The sequence below is a fragment of the Caretta caretta genome, chromosome 3 (genome assembly GCF_965140235.1).
Source record: "Caretta caretta isolate rCarCar2 chromosome 3, rCarCar1.hap1, whole genome shotgun sequence".
Lineage (NCBI taxonomy): Eukaryota > Metazoa > Chordata > Testudines > Cheloniidae > Caretta > Caretta caretta.
Window position 1 is genome coordinate 166,236,332 of NC_134208.1, and position 18,396 is coordinate 166,254,727.

Genomic DNA, 18,396 nt, shown 5'->3' on the forward strand with positions numbered 1-18,396 from the left:
ATGTTGACTTTTCCTGATCACCTTCCTCTCCTCCAAGTTCTTCAAAATGGATTCCTTGTCCCTAACAACACAGTCCCCTCCTCTGCCAAATTTCAATTCTCTACTCTCAAGTATGAAGGTGTTAGAGCTTTTCCTTGAATTAATTATAAGGTTTTTTTTTTAACATGGGCATAACAATTTATTTTTCTGTCATCTTATTTTTAGAAATGGCTGAACGATTTCTGCTGAAACTTTTCAAAAATACTCATCCCAAAACTAACACCCAGCATGGAAAATTTCAGCCAAAATGGTTAAAGTTGGGTTAAGTTATAAGCGACCATAAATACCATCTTATAATGGGAAATGTTGGGCACCCTAAGTATAGACGACACTACCAGCTCCCTTTACAATTCAACAGAATAGAAGCAGAGATCTAACAGACATATAAAAATGAGAATGGAGAAGATAGTATCTACAAAGCTATTGAAGACAATGTTTTATACAAGAACTGGGGTGAGTGGATGGGAAGGCATGCAAGAAATTAAACTGAAGAAAAAACTGTGTGCTAAAGGCACGTAGATGTGATTTCTTTAAACAAAATAGTTCTTTATGTTAGAATCATATATTTTTGAAGATAGAAAAAATACACTGCTAAAGAGCAGAAATGAGGTGTGGGGAGTGGATTGTGTGCAAAGTAAGAGGCGGAGGGCCACTCTAGTTCCGGCTCCTAAAACCCCTCATCCCCTAGCAACCACCTATGAAATGTCTGTCATCACCACATATTCATAACACCATTTGCTTCTCTGCCACCTTCTGCCTGCACCACCCCGATGAGTATTTGCAACAGGTTACTCTCCCCTTCCACACAGAAACATATCCCTGTCTGAAGCTCCATTACTTCTACTTAACCCTTTGCATTTCCAAGCCAGTAATAGAGGGAAGGTTCACTGCTGTGGCTTGATGGTGCCTTAACTGGAACCCTTGATAGAAAACTGAGGAAGGTTCTCTGGCTGGCAAAATCCCATCGGTCACATACTGCAAAGGTCACAATGCAGAAAAATTTAAATAACTTGAGGAAGAGCCAGAGAAGAATTTGACTATAAATCCACTGACATCAAGAGATTTACAAGGGGGATGAACTAGGCTCATGATGTGGCATATGTTAATTCAAAGTAGACAAGCCTAAAGAGTGTTCTTGGCATTTTTCCATTTTAAAAGTCCCTGAGTTCCTCATCAGCAGAAATTTTCAGACACACAAAGATAGGTAGTAGAGTGTTTTTCTGATAACATCTCATACAGTCTTAATCATATTCAGATTTCCCTTTGCAATTGAGTCTGGTAAGGTGGAGTTCACAGCTGTATAGAATCTACATTTGTTTGTGTCTTTATTTTAAGAAATATCTATATACCAATTCCTTGTATGAAGTTAATTAGGCTCACACTTGGTGCTTTCTGACAGTAGGTTATTGCAACATCCTATTAATCTTTGACAGCCAGTTTCTGTAGCACTCAAGTAGAGGAATGCCCCAGAGGAATTTGCATCAGCAAAATTTAGTGCATTTATTCTAGGTTTGTTCAAGTGATAGCCTTGTATTGCAAAAGTCTGAACTATGCCAAGATGGAACAGAACATTTCTTGGCCAACTATTTTATATATTCTTGATCATTATGAAGTCTTAGCATGTATAACCAGGTAAACCAATACCAGCACTCCTTTGAAATGTAACATTTATACTGATCCTTGACAGCTCACTCACATGTTTATGGGAACAATATAAATGACCCCTCGTTCCAGGGCTTGTTCTAAATTGTGTGGATGTTTGGAGGGGAGATAAGTGTGGGTGGGAAGATGTTACTTCGTCTGTTTCATTTAAATTATATGGTGCCATTAAAAACTACACTGTATGCTTTTGCTGCTGGGTAGCACCAAAAATGAAAAAGAAAATAATTTGATGGAGATGAGTTCATGATACTACCTTGTCCAGCTGAGCCAAGGAGAAAGGTCATTTGCAAACTCAGATGTCTACAATGACTATTTGGCATTATACAATATGTTTGTGCTTTTGGTTACTGAATTAACACATATTCCTTACAGCTGCAGTGAAAGTCTGCTAGCAAGGACAGTTAGCAGGACCATTTTATAACTGAGTCAAATCAATAAACTACACAACAAGAGTTGTTTAAAAAGTGCTGATTTCACAAAAAATACAATCATCCACAGAGTTACATTCTTCCACAGAGCTACATGCAACAGTCTTCATGATGAAGTTGTATTTGAACATAGGTAGACCAGACATCTAATTACAAATGTGAAATTACAAAATTTAATTTTGTCTGCCAAATGCTAGTTCAGATCTGTAGACTAATGTGATCTGCCTTCTAGAATGCCAACAATTGTTTGCTATTTGCAATTGTTTCCTAAAACAGAAATAAAAAAAAAATCTCTGCATTTTATTTCAGGAAAATATGCATATTTCTTTATGCTTTATGATAACACTTGATATCTGTAATAAGAGTCTAGGGATTTGGAGCCAAAAAGCATGAGCATCTTAGTATTACAGTGTATTGGAAATTTAAGTTCATTATTGTCATGGATGGGATCAGTGCAAACTTTGGTGGCTTCAGGCACGGGATATGCATTTTCACCCAAGACATCAAGTTTCAGGTGCACATAATAACTCTGGATGGCAAGCCAGCCAGAACCCAAGTTGATGAGAAATGTAGAGGCTGGTGAAAAGAGAGTGAAAAGAAGACTGAGAGAATAAGGGAGAGAAAGAAATGGAACAATCTGCTTTGTTGACTTGGTTATAGAGGTTGCCAAGAAAATTCTTTGGCTGGGGCACCAATACACCTAAAAAGTATACTCCAGAGCTCAGTAGTTACCTGTGAAGCTCTGTGGAACCATTAGATTCTTACATATGGGAGGACCTAAAAATAGGTGTGCAATGCAGCTGCAGCCAGTCCTTGAGACACCAGAGTCTACCCCACAACTGCTGTGTAAAATGTTACATTCTCTGGTGGTTTAAAAAATTACAGCTATTAAATATTATTCCTGTTGTTTGTGTAATTCTGATGCTTCAAGAAGTCATTGTCGACAGACTGGGGAAAAGGCGGCATTATTACAGCTGGCTGTGGTGGAGCTGGGATATTTGTTGGAGTCTACGGGCATTTTTTCATTATGAACGTTGTTACTGATGGATTTGTGTGATGAGAAAGCTGCCATAGGGAAAAAAGCCAAGTGAGCTCAAGGGACTGCAGAGGGTCTTGAAACTTTCACCTAACATGTTTCTTTTTACTTTTCTATATGTAGGTCTGACACTGGACTTCTGGAGAGAGAGTTCCCCTTTCCTCACCTGGTATCTAGTAGTGAATTTTCCTAGGATCTAAAATGTAAGGGTGCTTCTCATGGAGACAGGCCTATTAGTTCTTCTCCTTCCAGCTTCCTACCAAGAGCAGGCAAAACTGAATGTGCACAGGCAACAAGGATTGTCCAGAGCAGAAAGTAATGAAATGAAAAAGCATTTTTCCGCCCTATCTGCAGCGCTACCTCAAGTTTGATGTATTTCTTAACTTATTTTGTACAAAGGTCCTGGATCAGGAATGCCTTAATAGCATAGCTATAATGGGGAAAAGGAAGATACCTTATATTTTTCGTCATCCATAGTTCCCCAGGGAACTATGGTTAAACATGTGATCCAACCACCCTTTTTGATATGTCCCTCTATTGCTTACCTCTTTGTGAAGAGGTAACAGAGGGACATAGTTTCTATATGAAACTGAACAGGGAGACATGAGTTCCAGGCAGCCATCATCTATTCTGTGTATATATCCCGAGTGGCCTTATTGTTTCCTATTTCTTTGCCATACCTGTAACAAAATCTTGCCCCCAGCAAGCACGGAACACCAGTGTTAGACTCTGAGGTCCCTTCTTGGGCCAGGATCTCACATTGCTGAACAAAGCTAAGACCAGTTCCTTCTGACATACTTCTCTCTACTTGCCACTACTCATACTTTCCCTCTACTTGCCACTGAACATCAGCCATCTCTCAGCCATGCCCTCCCTGGCTCCTTTATGGTCCATTCTTGCTGGCTGACACGCTCAATTTTCACCCTCATCTCCCTCAGCAGCTGAGATTACAACTATCGGCTGGCTTTGCACTAGGGATTTCTGCACCCTTCACCTTTCTGCTGTTGGCAATAGGACCCTTCACTCACCAGCCTTGGGTGATGCTGAGCTGTTATCAAAGAGCTGTGTTTCCCCCAATGAGACTCCACCAGCCCCTGCCACACTGCTGTTGCACAGACACAACCAACATAAAGGGTTCCTACATTCAAAATCTTGCTTGGCTCAAAGGGATACAGCAGAGACCACACAGGGCCATGGCATCTGCACCATCCTGCTCCTCTTCTCACACTTTTTTACAAGGCAAAGTCACCTATTTTTTAAAAAAAAACCCTAAAATTGAAATGTAATTAAAATTAAAAGTGTTAAACCCTGATCCTTCAAATAAATACTGGTGTGTTACCTTTGCTTTTTGTTTACTGGTTACTAATTCAGTAATTTTGGATACCCCAGTCAGAGAGCCATTAGTGAGATTTCGCTGCTGCTGCTTTCTTCTCCTCTCAGTCCAACCTCTCTCACCTAACTGCATACCTCAAATGAGAATTTCAAGTAATCACTAGCTTGACTTCTGGGTTTGAAAAAACTATCGCCCCAGGAACCCAGCTGCAAGGCAAAGAGCTATAATGAATGCTGATAGCTTGTGCTTGCTTTGCCCACATCTTTCTGGGTTTGAGTGAATCTGAAACTGCAGATGAAATTCAAAGAATGTGAAACCATATGCATCAACAGCATCTAGAAAGTCTGTCAAAATCGGCATGGTTTGAACAGCTCTATCTACCTATGTACTCATGTTGCTCCATCACTACAGTATTTGAATTTACCCAATTGAAAACTTTTTTCCCCTTTAGTCCCTCTGCTTGTGTGGCAGAGAAAAAGGTTCAAACACCATGATGAATCCCTAATTATAGGTTTGTCAATCCCTCCAGGTAAGTGGTAGCCAGTCTACTTGACAGTGATGGATAAATATATAACAGGAATTGTATTCCTGGGAGAAGATTAAAACAAAAGTTCTATAGAGGCAAACCTTTCAGTTGCCTTAAGAATTCTGAGATGCCTAGATGCTACAGTGATGACTGTGGTAGAAATGATTTGATAAAGATCTATATAGATGAGCAATTAAGAAAATCAAGGAATGTGCTATCAGCTGTTACACTTAATAGCTATAATTTTCTGTAAATGGTAGTAATACCTTTTTCATGTATTCAAGTACATGGCTGAGGTATTGCTTGTTATTAAAGAATGAACAAATATAAGAAAATAATTATAAAGTTCCCTCTGGAATTCTGCATAGACTATCTGTAATGTTTGGTTGAGTCACCTGAAAACTCTTTGGGGATGTCCATGGCCTGCAATTTCAGTCTCATGAGCATTTAAAATATCAAGTTTGGTAACTGCCATCTGTCCCAAAATTGGCAGGAATGCCTCAGTTTCATCAAGTGATACTGAGTCCTGATATTACGGAGCCTGAAATACATTTAGGACAGAAATTCCTAAATGTATTTCAGGCTCTGTAATATCAGGACTTAGTATCACTTGATGACACGTCATCATGCTATAAGCAGTCAAATCACACACTGAGAATACTTTTTTTTTGCAGGACCAACAAAACTGCAGCAAAAAATGACACTAGTTCTGATTTCATCACATCTCTCAGGGTTTTCATGGCAGCCAAATTTCCAGCACATCACAAGCCCTCTGCACCATCATCAATTTGCATCCCTTGCCTTGTCTACACTACTGGGATAAGTTGACCTAAGTTATGCTGCTCCAGCTACATGAACAATGTAGCTGGAGTTGACATAGCTTAGGTTGACTTACTGCGGTGTCTACACTGTGCTGCATCAACAGGAGACACTCTCCCGTTGACTTACCTTACTCCTCTCGTTCCAGTGGAGTACCGGAGTCAACCAGAGAGCACTCTGCCATCAATTTAGTGGGTCTTCATTAGACCTGCTAAATCAACCCCCCACTGCATCGACTGCAGCAGTGTCAATCCCCACAGTGTCAATCCTCTGTGTCACGATGAGATGATGCGGTGTCAAATATGTTACAATGTAAAGCCATGACTTTGGGCGGGGGTAACCAGTACATTTCAGAAGTGAGGATCATTTCTATTGCCTAATTCAGTTTAGTATGTAGTTTATTAATCTAGGAAGGATTAGAAAACAAAAGAACAAACAGTTCTTAATGTAGTGCCTGTATTACTTAGAAACAAATATAAGCTCTTGCGCAGGACAAGAGCTGGTCAGGAATTTTCCATCAGTGGAAAATGCAGTTTCTGCACATTTGAAATTTCTGAAGGATTATTTTGATTTTGCCAAAATGTTTTGATTTTCTGTTAGGAAAAGTGATACAAAATGTTTAATTTGGGGTCATTTCAACCCAAATCTAATTATTTTGGCTTATTGAACTGATCCAAAATGTTGCACTTGAAGTTAGTTCAGCATTAAACTGCATTTTCCTGTTGTGGCACATTGCCTCATGGGAGATGTAATTCTGAGACCTAATACCCCCATTCTTTTCTATGGACCAGGCTTGCTGTCCAGAGTACTTCTCCTCTGTGCCTAAGCAGGATGGTACATCAAGGAAGTCATGTGGCTGCGTGAAAGGTCACCTGGCCTGAGAGTATATGGCCCTAGGAAAGAATTGGGGCATGGAACCTGAATTACAACTTCTATGTGCCACCATAGAGGAATGCAGTTTATTATAGAATTGACTCTAGATGAAACATTTTGGGACAGTTCAACAAACTGAAACAAAGCACATTTAGTGTCAGAAAAACCAAAATATTTTGTTTTGATAGCAAATGCCAAAATGAAATATTTCACCATTTCCAAATCTTTTATTTTAAATGTGTCATTCCTCAAAAGTTTTTGATATTTCAATTCTTTGTCCTGATTTGGGTCACAAACAAACGGTTGAAATATCAGAATGTCCTGCAGGAAGGATATTTCGATTTCACTCAGTTCTATTCAGGACTGTGCATGCCGGTTTATTTGGAACTAAATGCCTTATTTCTTCCTATTGTTTAAAATATTCAAAATAATAGGAAGAAATGAGGAATTTAGAAACAAAACCATAATGAACTAGAATAAGTTCTTGACCAATTCTAATACATATTACACCATTAAAGTGAGATTAATTTGAGGCAAAAAAGCCTATTGATATTAGATAAAGAAGGATGACTCAAGCCAATATCATAGCCTTGCTTCTGATTCCCTTGATTTTGTTGGTATGCATTCGATTGACATTTATATTTTGATCATTTATTTTATGTTTCACTATAGGTGAAATCCTGGACTCATTGAAGAGAATATGAATTTTGCCATTGACTTCAATGGCCCAGGATTTCATTCTATATGCTGATTGTTTTGGTTGTTTATGACTTGCCAAAACATTACATACATACACATACATTATTATATAAATGCACATACACACACTCATGTATATGCACGGATATAAACTTACAGATAATAAATAGAGTATAAAATGCACCTATATAAAAAAGGAACTCAAGTCACCATATTAAACACAATTGAAGAGAGCATCCTTTTCCTGGAAGAAATGTATGTAAAGATTACATTACAATAAAAATGTTAACTGTGCTAAAATGATCTGCATAATTGCCTACATGCTGCATTTATAATTTTATTTTTTTTTTTAAATTAATAAATATTTTAAGGGTGCCAATTCTATCCCCTACGGACTTATCCCATAATTTAAAATATACAGGAGAACAAAAAGGACTGCCCATACATAAATTAATATCTAGGCTATAAGGAAGCTGCATTGTCTTGAGGTCAGAACAAAGGACTTAAAAAGTCAAATATTGTTTTTATTTACACCTGCACAGCAGAGCAATGGCTCTTAAGAGTTTGAAAGAGTCTAGAATGCCAACTGCTGAATAAGCATGTGACCACAGACAAATCATCTGGAAGCTCTGAGCTTCACTGACCCCAACAGGAACTTGCTGAAAAGCAAACCAAGCTGTTGCATGCTAGTCTGACTATCAAAACCATTTTTATAATGGACTTAGGGCTTGTCTTCACTACGGGGGTAAGTCAACCTAAGTTACGCTACTCCAGCTATGTGAATAACATAGCTCCAGTCGACGTAGCTTATGTTGACTTACCCAGGTTTCTTCACTGCGCTGCATTGATGGGAGATGCTCTCCGGTGTACTTCCCTTACTATTCTTGGAGAGCTGGAGTACCAGGGTCAACCGGAGAGCACTCTGCCATTGATTTAGCGGTTCTTCACTAGACCCGCTCAATTGATCCCTGCTACATCGACTGCAGCAGTGTCAATCTCCCCGTAGTGAAGACCAGCCCTTAGTAAGGTTAAATTGAATCCCTAGAGATTTTTCATCTCTCTTGGAATTTATAAAGGACAACAATAAAAATGCTTGATTGTAGAGATTTGCAACTCTGCATGTCTCAATGGCTTAATGCACATATTTGATTTAAAATGTCTAATATTGAGCTATTTTGATAACACAGCTACTAAATTCAAATATACTTTGTCCTCACAAAACTGCCATAGTTACTATTAATCCCCACTGCCACCCACGCACACACATATTTAAAATTAAATTACAGCTCATGTACTGTAAAAATATAATAAGTTGTGTCCTACCTATGGTGGTAATAACAGTGCCAGCGAAGAAGAAGGAACTTCCCAAGTCCCAGTGACTGATTTGAGATGTGTTTCTTAAAGGTATGATTCCTGCATTTATTGCTGACACTACGTGCTGCAAGTTTAAAAAAGATACTTGTCAATATTCATGAAACATAAACAATGATGTTAACATACATTATGCAGTAGATTCACAAAGATAAAGCCACTTATTAGATGTAAACAGCGAAAAAGAGAAAGGCTCACTTTGGTCAGTTGGAGTTTTGCCGTTGACTTTAATGAGGCCAGTATTTAATCCTTAGAGTAAATTTCAAACATTGACTTCAATGAGTTTTGGATCACCCTAACTAGATGAAACAATTAGAATTAAAAATGTAACCTTTTCTCTGTATGCAGAAAAACACATATTACATGAACACTTTACATTTAGTTTCCCAACTGCTGTTCACATTGACTCCATGGAACTATCTGCAAGTAAGGAAAGCAAGATTCGGTCCATAGTTTTAAAAAACAGAGCCACATCATCCCAACAGTTGTTAAGGAGAGATTCCCACTTATATCAGTGGAAAAGTCTGTTTTAAAATGCTGGTAAAATATGTCCCAGAGTAATTTTATGTCAAATAAATTCCAGTTAATTAAGAACATTCATAGAGGATAGAAAATGTAATAATTAAATATCTTTAATTGTATGATAAGGTTATTAAATCTTCAATATGACAACCACAAATTCAGCATTAAATATTATACAATAATTATCCATATAAGTTGACCTCTAGATTTATACTATTATATATGTAATACAGGTAATTACTGAAAATGTATTTCTCAAACACATCAGTTCTGTCAATGGAAATGAATGAGCACAATTATTGTGAAATTTACATTTTCACAAAAAATTCCCAGATCCTGCAGTGTCATCTCACTGAGATTTATCTTATCACAAAAAAGTCCCTGTGTAGCAGTTTCTAGTGCAGACCCATACCAGTATTTATTTTATTTTTAAACACCAAGAAATAATGCTATTTTAAAACTTATTAAACTGTTTTATGAAATATAAATTAAGGGTGTATTCTATAACATTCACTTAAAGCAGAACAAATTTTACAAGTGATCATTATAATGGTAATTGGTGTTTCAAAAACCAACAAACAGTACAATATTGAAGTGAATGTTTTAACTACCCAAGGCCTAAGCACAGGTATTGTGAACTTAGCTATTCCATATACTTATTCTGGAATAGCTCTCCATGTGGACATTCTTCCAGTGACTTTATTCCAGAATAATACAAAGTTAAGTAATTATTCCAGAATAAAATCACTTTTATTCTAACACACACTGGGGAATTATTCTAGAATAGAAAATTAATAAAATTAGAACTATTCTAGAATAGCTATGCCAGTCAATTTCTCTCCATATAGACAAGTCCTCAGAGCCAGCATGTTCAACTTGTTACTTTCAAAGGTCAGTTGCTTAAGTAGTAGCTGTTAGGAAGCCCAGGACTGCAACTATATGTCTTTAAAGGTTTTAATTTTGATTTGCTTTAAAAATAGCCATGGCAGATCTCAAAGGTCTGAAAATTCAGGTGTGTATCCAAAAGTTTGGATGCCTATTCATAACTTAACTCTAGTATGCTTTCCCCATCAGGGTGTTTCATTTCACAAGCACCCGCTCCTGTGAGCAGCTGCATACTGACCGCTCAGACAACAAGACTAGGTGTTTGTAATATGGAGCACCAGGGGGTGAAAGCAGAGCTGCAGGCTTTCTGCGCCCAGCCTCAAGGCAAGGAATCTCTTCCCCCATGCTACTGAAAGACAGGTTGTGTACAGGCACAGCTCTCCTCCCCTCTCACAGCGCCACAGTGAGAAGTCAGGGTGATTGCGGCTACTGCTCTGGGTTGGAGCTGAGATCAGAACTCCAGTGGATTGCAAGGCCACAGCTCTCCCCAACTCTAGATCAGAGAGAAGTGCTTTAACCCCAGTATAGGAACAGGGAATCCCAGGAAACCTTAACCTCCTCTTCCCTCACCTCCCATCCCCCAAAGAGACTAGCATATTTTAAAAGAGGTGACATACTATTATTATTAAATAGTAACACATAGAAATAATAATGTCTAGCTCTTACACAGTGCTTAATTATTAACCCCAATCATCACATTTTTAAAATAAGAAATGGAAGGCCCTTAAATGAAGATAAGGGGCAGGATTGTCTTCTTGCCTAATACTGGTGTAAATCAGAGTTACACTAGTGTAAAAATTGGTGAGAGAGAAGAATCAGGTCCAGTATCTGTAAATTGTATATATGCTTACTGACAGTGCTCAGAAGACATATAAACTACTGTGACTTAATATTATATTTATGGGGTTAGGGCATACATATAGAATCACAGAAATGTAGGGCTGGAAGGGACCTCAAAAGGTCACCTAACTCAGCCCCCTGCACTGAGTAGACCTAGACCGTCCCTGACAGGTGTTTGTCTAACCTATTATTAAAAACCACCAATTACAGGGATTCCACAAGCTCCCTTGGAAGCCTACTGAAGAGCTTAATTACCCTTACAGTTAGAAAGTTTTTCCTAGTATCTAACCTAAATCTCCGTTGCTGCAAACTAATTGTCTTGTCCCACCATTGGAAGACATGGTAAGCAATTTTCACAGTCCTCTTTACATATTTGAAGACTGTTATTAGGTCTCCCCTCAGCCTTCTCTTCTTCAGACTAAACATGCCCAGTTCTTTCAACCTATCCTCATAGGTCATGTTTTCTAAATCTTTTATCGTTTTTGTTGCTGTCCTCTGGACTGTCTCTTGAATTTGTCCATATCTTTCTTACAGTGTGGTGCCAAAAACTGGACGCAGTGCTCCTGCTGAGGCCTCACCAGTGCTAAGTAGAGCAGAACAATTACCTCCCATATCTTACCTACGACACTCCTATGAATACATTCCAGAATGACATTTGCCTTTTTTGCAAGATCATGCTATTGATTCACATTCAATTTGTGGTCCACCATAACCCCCAGATTCTTTTCTGCAGTACTACTGCCTAGCCAGTTATTTCCTATTTTGAAGTTGTGCATTTGATTTTTCCTTCCTCAGTGAAGTATTTTGCACTTGTCTTTATTGAATTTCAACTTATTGATCTCAGACCAATTCTCCAGTTTATCAAGATCATTTTGAATTTTAATTCTGTCCTCCAAAGTGCTTGCAACCCCTCCCAAGTTGGTGTCATTCACAAATTTTATAAGCATATTCTCTACTCCAACATCCAAGTCGTTAATGAAAATGACTGTGGGACTTCACTTGATGTGTCCTCCAAGTCTGACACTGAACCATTGATAACTACTCTTTGAGGAGAGTTTTTCAACCAGTTGTGCACCCACCTTATATTAATTTCATCTAGCCTATATTTCGTTAGTTTGCTTTTGAGAATGTCATGTGGGAATCTCATCAACAGAACTTGGTCCAATAACAGACATTACCTCACCCACCTTGTCTCTCTAATATCCTGGGATTGACATGGGTACAACTACACTACATATGTGGAACTGTGTCAAACCTTTCTAAAGTCAAGCTATAATATGTCTACTGCTTCCCCCCGTCCACTAAGCCAGTTACCCTGTCAAACAAGGAAATTAGATTGGTTTGGAATTATTTGTTCTGAACAAATGCATGTTGACTATTACTTATCACCTTATTATCCTCTAGATACTTACAAACTGACTGTTTAGCAATTTGTTCCAGTCTCTCTCTAGGTAGCAAAGTTAGGCGGATTGGTCTATAATTCCCCAGGTCCACCTTTTTTGTCCCTTTTTAAAATAGCTATAGTTCAGATTGTAAATATATCGAGTAAACAAAATTCAGAATTCACTGTTGGATTGGATCTGGACAACACGGCCTTGCGTACATTAGCACATTCTACATCAGTTAACAGTAATGAGTGAACCTGGTATTGATCACTGTTTAAATGTTAGTGTAAAAAGACAAACTATTTTAAGCAACATGCCAAAAAGATCTGTTATACTAATTTAGTTATGCAATAATAGTACTATACAAATAGTCCTTTTGCTCTTGGAAATTTTGCTGTACTACATTCAGACCACACTTCGGGGTGCAGCATGGTTTCACTTCAATGTGAAAGGGTTTTGATCATAAATCCCTGCACCTGGAAATGGGAACATACTTCCTAGTGTGTATGTGATGTGGTAAAGCAGGAGATCAATACACTTTTATGGGACTATCCATGAAGTGTTGTGGTTCTTTTGTATTGCAGTAACACTGTACAGAGCAATGCACATGTTTTTAAGCAGTTTTACCAAGACTGACCTTTCTAATGTGATAGAGGCAAAATGTTTTCTGCACTTTTTACTGTACATCATTCTCTCTTATATATAAGGTCTGTTCATCTGTAAAATATGAGGATACATTAACACTATCAATGTCATACCTATGGTACACTGCAGTTGATGACCACATCAAGAGATCTCTCCCTTGGTCAAAAGGGTACAACTTGAAGATGTTTTTAGTCACAAAGGGACAAGAGATGCCAGTCTCCATTATGCACTTGTTAAATTTTAAAACAAACAGTTTTGTGCTTTCTCCAGTGCTGCCCTTCACGCTTGGAAGGAGCTCTCTGTAAACCTCCGCAAAGCTCCATGATTATCCACCTTCAAATCCCTCCTCAAAACTCTCCTTTGCTGTGATGCCTACAAAAAACCTGACTGTTTTAGGCTGTCGGTATGCAAAGACCACGGCCTGTGATGCAGACCAGTATTGTTTCCTTGTCCTTCCACATCTGTCTGTCTGTCTGTCTGTCTCCAGCTGTCGGACATAAATTGTAAGCTCTTTGGGTCAGGCATCATCGTTTTGTGTTCTGTGTTTGTACACAGTCTAGCACAATGAGGTCCTGGTCCACGACTAAGGCTCCTCAGTGCTACAGTAATATAAATAATAAATAATAATATCTCCAGTTGATATAAATCCACATAGTTCCCTACATTTCAGAACTGGGAATGTGGTTCAAAGCATCCAATATAGTCTTCGACATCTCTCTTTTTAATGTGTCTGCCCTACTGACCACAAAGTTACCTAGAACCATGGTTCCCAAACCTTTTAGTACTTAGAGATATTTTGGCTCCTCAGAACAAAATACAATATTTTTACTGACTCAAGAAACCAGATTCAATAGTTCAAGAGACTAGAGTCAAGAGGCACACTAAAGTTTAGACAGTTTTGTGACTTTTTTCAACTATATGATGTATGCTTAATGATAGAAGCCAATCTAATCCAGGTTTTTTCAAACTACAATTTGAAAATATGGATTTGTGGCATGTTTGGACACAGCCTAAGATTTTACCAACAAGGATGGGCCTGGTTCAAACTTCATAGTTGCACAATTGGTTGAATCTCTGATAGCACCAGACATAAGTCAGTTTCCAAGTTTAAGCTATTTCTCTGTTTAATTTTCACAGAAATCATTGCTGAAAATCCAGACTCACAGAAGCAGCATTTTCATAGCTTCATTACTGAGCTCTCTGTATTCTACTCTAACAAAAATCCAGAATTCCTGGTTTGCTCGATTTGAAAACTTGGTCTTCAGTGTATGATTACTTGATAATTCTAAGAGACTTTCTTGAGCCAGGATACTTAATGTTGGAATGGAGTCAACAATTACCGAGAACGGGTTCAGAATCCAATCAGTATCCGGAGATTAATGTTCAACGCCAAGAAAATATTAATCAAAATGGGAATACAAGACAGAAAAATTAGTTAATCTTTGGTCTTTAATGACATTTTGATTACTTTCACTTTGTTCTTTTAAAAAGTCTGATAACATTGGAAACATCTCAATAATTCCCTTTTCAATGTGATATCACCAAAGACAACGTTTCTTCATGAATCCCTTGCTCTTCTCTTTTAAATCTGGTATATTTGTACTTCCACCTTGAAGTGTTAGGTTCAGTGCATTCAATTAGCCAAATACGTCCATTACGTAAATCAAGAAGTCCACATTACATGTGTAATCTGGAAAGTCTGTTTTCCCAAGGGAGAAATCCTCATTTCATTATGCAATTCAAAGAGGGTTGTAACACTTTCCCACAGCCCCACCACCAGACCTCCCTGTGAGTGGGCTCAGAGCTCATCTAGTCACACGGCATACTAAAACAATGTGTGTGTATTGCCTGGGATTGTACAAAATTAACCCTTTTAATAACAATTTTAAGGGCCTCATGTACTTCAGGTTGCAACTTTTTTTGATGCCAAAGCTTGGCATTGAATTATGCTGTGTATCCAGACTGATGCCGATGCCACTTTATTTGTGCTGAACCTCCACTGGTCTTTCTGGTCATAGCTGCTGCCTCGTCAGTGCAAAACCCCACTTATATAGCCCAGTTGAGACTTTCCTCTGCTATGAATTGGATCTTGAATATTTGCTCAGTGGTTGTTTGAGTTGGGATTTCTTCGCAAAATAGAAGTTCTTCAACTATTGGACCAGCTGTGACAAATCTCTCATAACATAGAAGCTTAGCCATATTGGCTATGTGTGTGGATTCATCAAGGTGCAGTGCAAAATATTGACTCTTCTTTCCTTGGTCTATCAGCTTGGTCTATCCTGGACATTTTCTGCAAGGTCATCCATCAGTGCATTGACAGATGGCATTATGTGACATAGGAATGGTTTTCATGGCTGTGAGCTTGCTAATCATAATTCTATACATCTACTATTGCTGGAAGTAGAAGGGTCTTGCTATGGTACATGCCTGTTTGCATTCTGCACTTTGCATGGCTACAATATAAGATGCTCCTATGGCTCTGTGAGGAGCAACTGTTTCTTTAGACAGGACTTTTTTTATTCCCAAACAACAGGGGCTCCCCCATGAACCATTTGTGGCTCCCCAAGGGAGCAATGGCTGACAATATGAGAATCACTGACTTAAAATAATAGTATAAAACTTCTGTTGATTTCACTGGGGCCAGAATTTCACCCTTAATATACAAATTGCAAGATATTTATTGCCAATGCCTATTTATCTTTGATTCTGTTTTCCATTTTATTTTGTCAGTCTTCTGCCTTTCCCCTTGACTGCTGCCTTGCTGTAATAACAGTGAAAGCATAGTCATTTCATTTGTCACAAGTTTGGCATGACACTGCCATCTTTACTTACAATTTTTTTTTTCCTGTCAACTTTGTCCTTCATTGGCGCAGCCCTACTTATCCCGTGGTGTAATTAAGTCTGTGTATCTCTAGCGGTGCTGTATCACTTTCCTTTAGCCTGAAAAAGTTAGAATCATGGAAATTCTGTATAATCTGTACTTTTATCATCACTGACTCCAATTTATTCCATTCAGCCTCTTGAGATGGTTTACAAGATTTTAACAGGACGGTTCCCGGACTTAACTTTACTACTATAAATTGTAAAATGTGATCAGATTAGTAGACTAAATTATTTTTTCTGTGTTACCATAATTCAAATTCTGACTTAAAACTCACCTCTGCTGCACTGCCTATAAACCACTCAACAGTAGCTAGGCCATTGGTGTGCTGACACTTCCACTTATTGAGCTAGTTAGGATTGTTTCTCTGGTTACCTTATCCCCCTCAATTTATTTGTTTATCCATCTGTTATGGTCTCATCATATGGTGCCGCGAGACTGTAAACTCATTGAGCCAGGGACTCTCTGTTTATTATGTCTGTGTGCAGTGCCTAGCACAATGAGACTGGTTGAAGGCTTCTATGTGCTACCATAATATAAAATAATAAAATAATAATAATTAATAAATACAGTAATAGTATTCAGAATAGTTTGTTCACAACTTACTGTTCTTTAATTCTTTTTTTCATGGTTACATTGTGTTCTATTTCTTGGCAGTAAAGAGAATTGAGGTAAAATTTTCCAAAGTGTCTAAGTGACTTAGGACCCTAATGCCCATTTTCAAAAGCAGTATAACCACCTTAGCAGCCTACGTGAGTTGCCGAGCTCCTAAGTGCCAATATAACTTTTGAAACTGAGACTTAGGCTCCTAAGTCACTGAGGAACTTTTTGAATTTTTGCCTGAAAACTCAGTCTGTAGCTTTTCTACTTGAAATACGAGCAGTGCCAAAAACAAAGCACTGTCAACTTTGAATACTCTTTTAAATTCAGTATCCACTCTGTATCCATCCTTTAGCTATGCAGCCATCTCAAAAGGGTCAATATCCACATACGGAATCTTCCCCAAAGTCATCCACTCCCACAGTGTTACTCCAAATGCCCACACATCACTAGCACTGGAAAATTCATTGTTAACAAAGCTTTGAGGAGCCATCCACCACACTGGCCTGCTTTCATTATCTCCCAGATAATGATAATCCATGGGAAATAGGTCTCGGGATAGCGCATTGTAAGTAATCTTAACCTGAAGTGAATCATCAATGACCCAGTTTCTAGTAGCCAGGTCTTTGTGAGTGACCTCCCTTCTGGCTAAATAGTTCATTCCACGGGCAATATGAATAGCCATATGAATAAGATCCTGCTGGGAAATTGCCTGAGGAGTGTTGGCCTCTACTAACTTGCACTGGCTCAGGATCAGTTTAAGGTTCCCCCAGTTCATGTAAGGCAACAGCACTATGGGTTTCGCTGCATCTTCTATACAGACATGGATGATAAGGAATAGGTTCCTATGAATTCCCTTTATACAGTAATTTTAGAAACTTTTTTCTTACTAATACATTGCACAGTCATTAATTTGTCCTTTTCATACTGCAACACATTGGGATCATATAGGAATCTGTATCTAGAGGCTGTCTCAGGTTTGCCTGATAGCCTACCATACACAACTGTGTGAATAGACAGCTAAAACTAGAGACAAAGTTTCAGCCTTCTAAAGCAGCAAGTTCCCCCTGTACAAAAACAAGACAACTGTCCTAGTTCCAGAGTTCCACCTAATCAGTGTCTTCAGTAAGGCAAAAATGGAGCAAGTAGTATTGAATGCAAGCAGTGAATATTTGCATTTGTCTGCTTTAGCTACTATGCTTTTATGAAACGATGTAGTACATAATCATGAGTACTCATCAGAAACAAACTGGTATTGTTTCAACTAGAAACAATACAGCTCTATTCTAGCACTGCACTAGTCCGGCTGAGTAGTTAAATCCTTGACTATCTATCCAGAGATAAAAGTGAAACCATCTTAAAATATCTTTCTGATTAAATACAGAAAACATACTGTTTTGTTCCCACTGATTTCTCAGCAATCAAAAGTAGCTTGTGGTTCCTGGCAGTACATAAACAAGGGACCAATGCTAGGAATAGTCATGAGGCACTACCTAGACACAGGAAGTTTAGCAGCATGTTGGATTCAGCAGATGGATCCCCTCAGAATAGACTGGTGGTCCGTTCTGAAATAGGGACTGGACCAGACTGTTGACAGGGATCTTTTACAGCAGATCAAGTCCATAATGCAGATTCCTCTACGCTACGGTGTTGTGCATCAGGGATACAGGCAGAGATGGCATGCTTGACTATGGAATGAAGCAGATAATAGCATCCAGAAATTTATTTTTAGCAAGAATGGAGTAGACAGGATCTAGGAAAGGGAGAGGCACCTGCATGGAAATTAGGGAACACAAGAAGGTGGGGAAACAAGAGGAGAAAAATAGAAATAGGCCACAATTCAACAAGGTGG

At 38.4% G+C, this 18,396-nt stretch overlaps 1 protein-coding gene across 3 annotated transcripts in view; it reads right to left on the minus strand.

The window, feature by feature from the left end:
- Positions 1 to 18,396, minus strand: part of KCNK2 (potassium two pore domain channel subfamily K member 2) — a 212,007-nt gene that overhangs the window by 100,976 nt on the left and 92,635 nt on the right. For all 3 annotated transcript variants that reach the window (XM_048843166.2, XM_048843168.2, XM_048843167.2), the window contains one exon: positions 8,739 to 8,853. In XM_048843166.2, the coding sequence (XP_048699123.1) occupies positions 8,739 to 8,853 (115 nt within the window). The remainder of the gene's footprint in view (positions 1 to 8,738; positions 8,854 to 18,396) is intronic.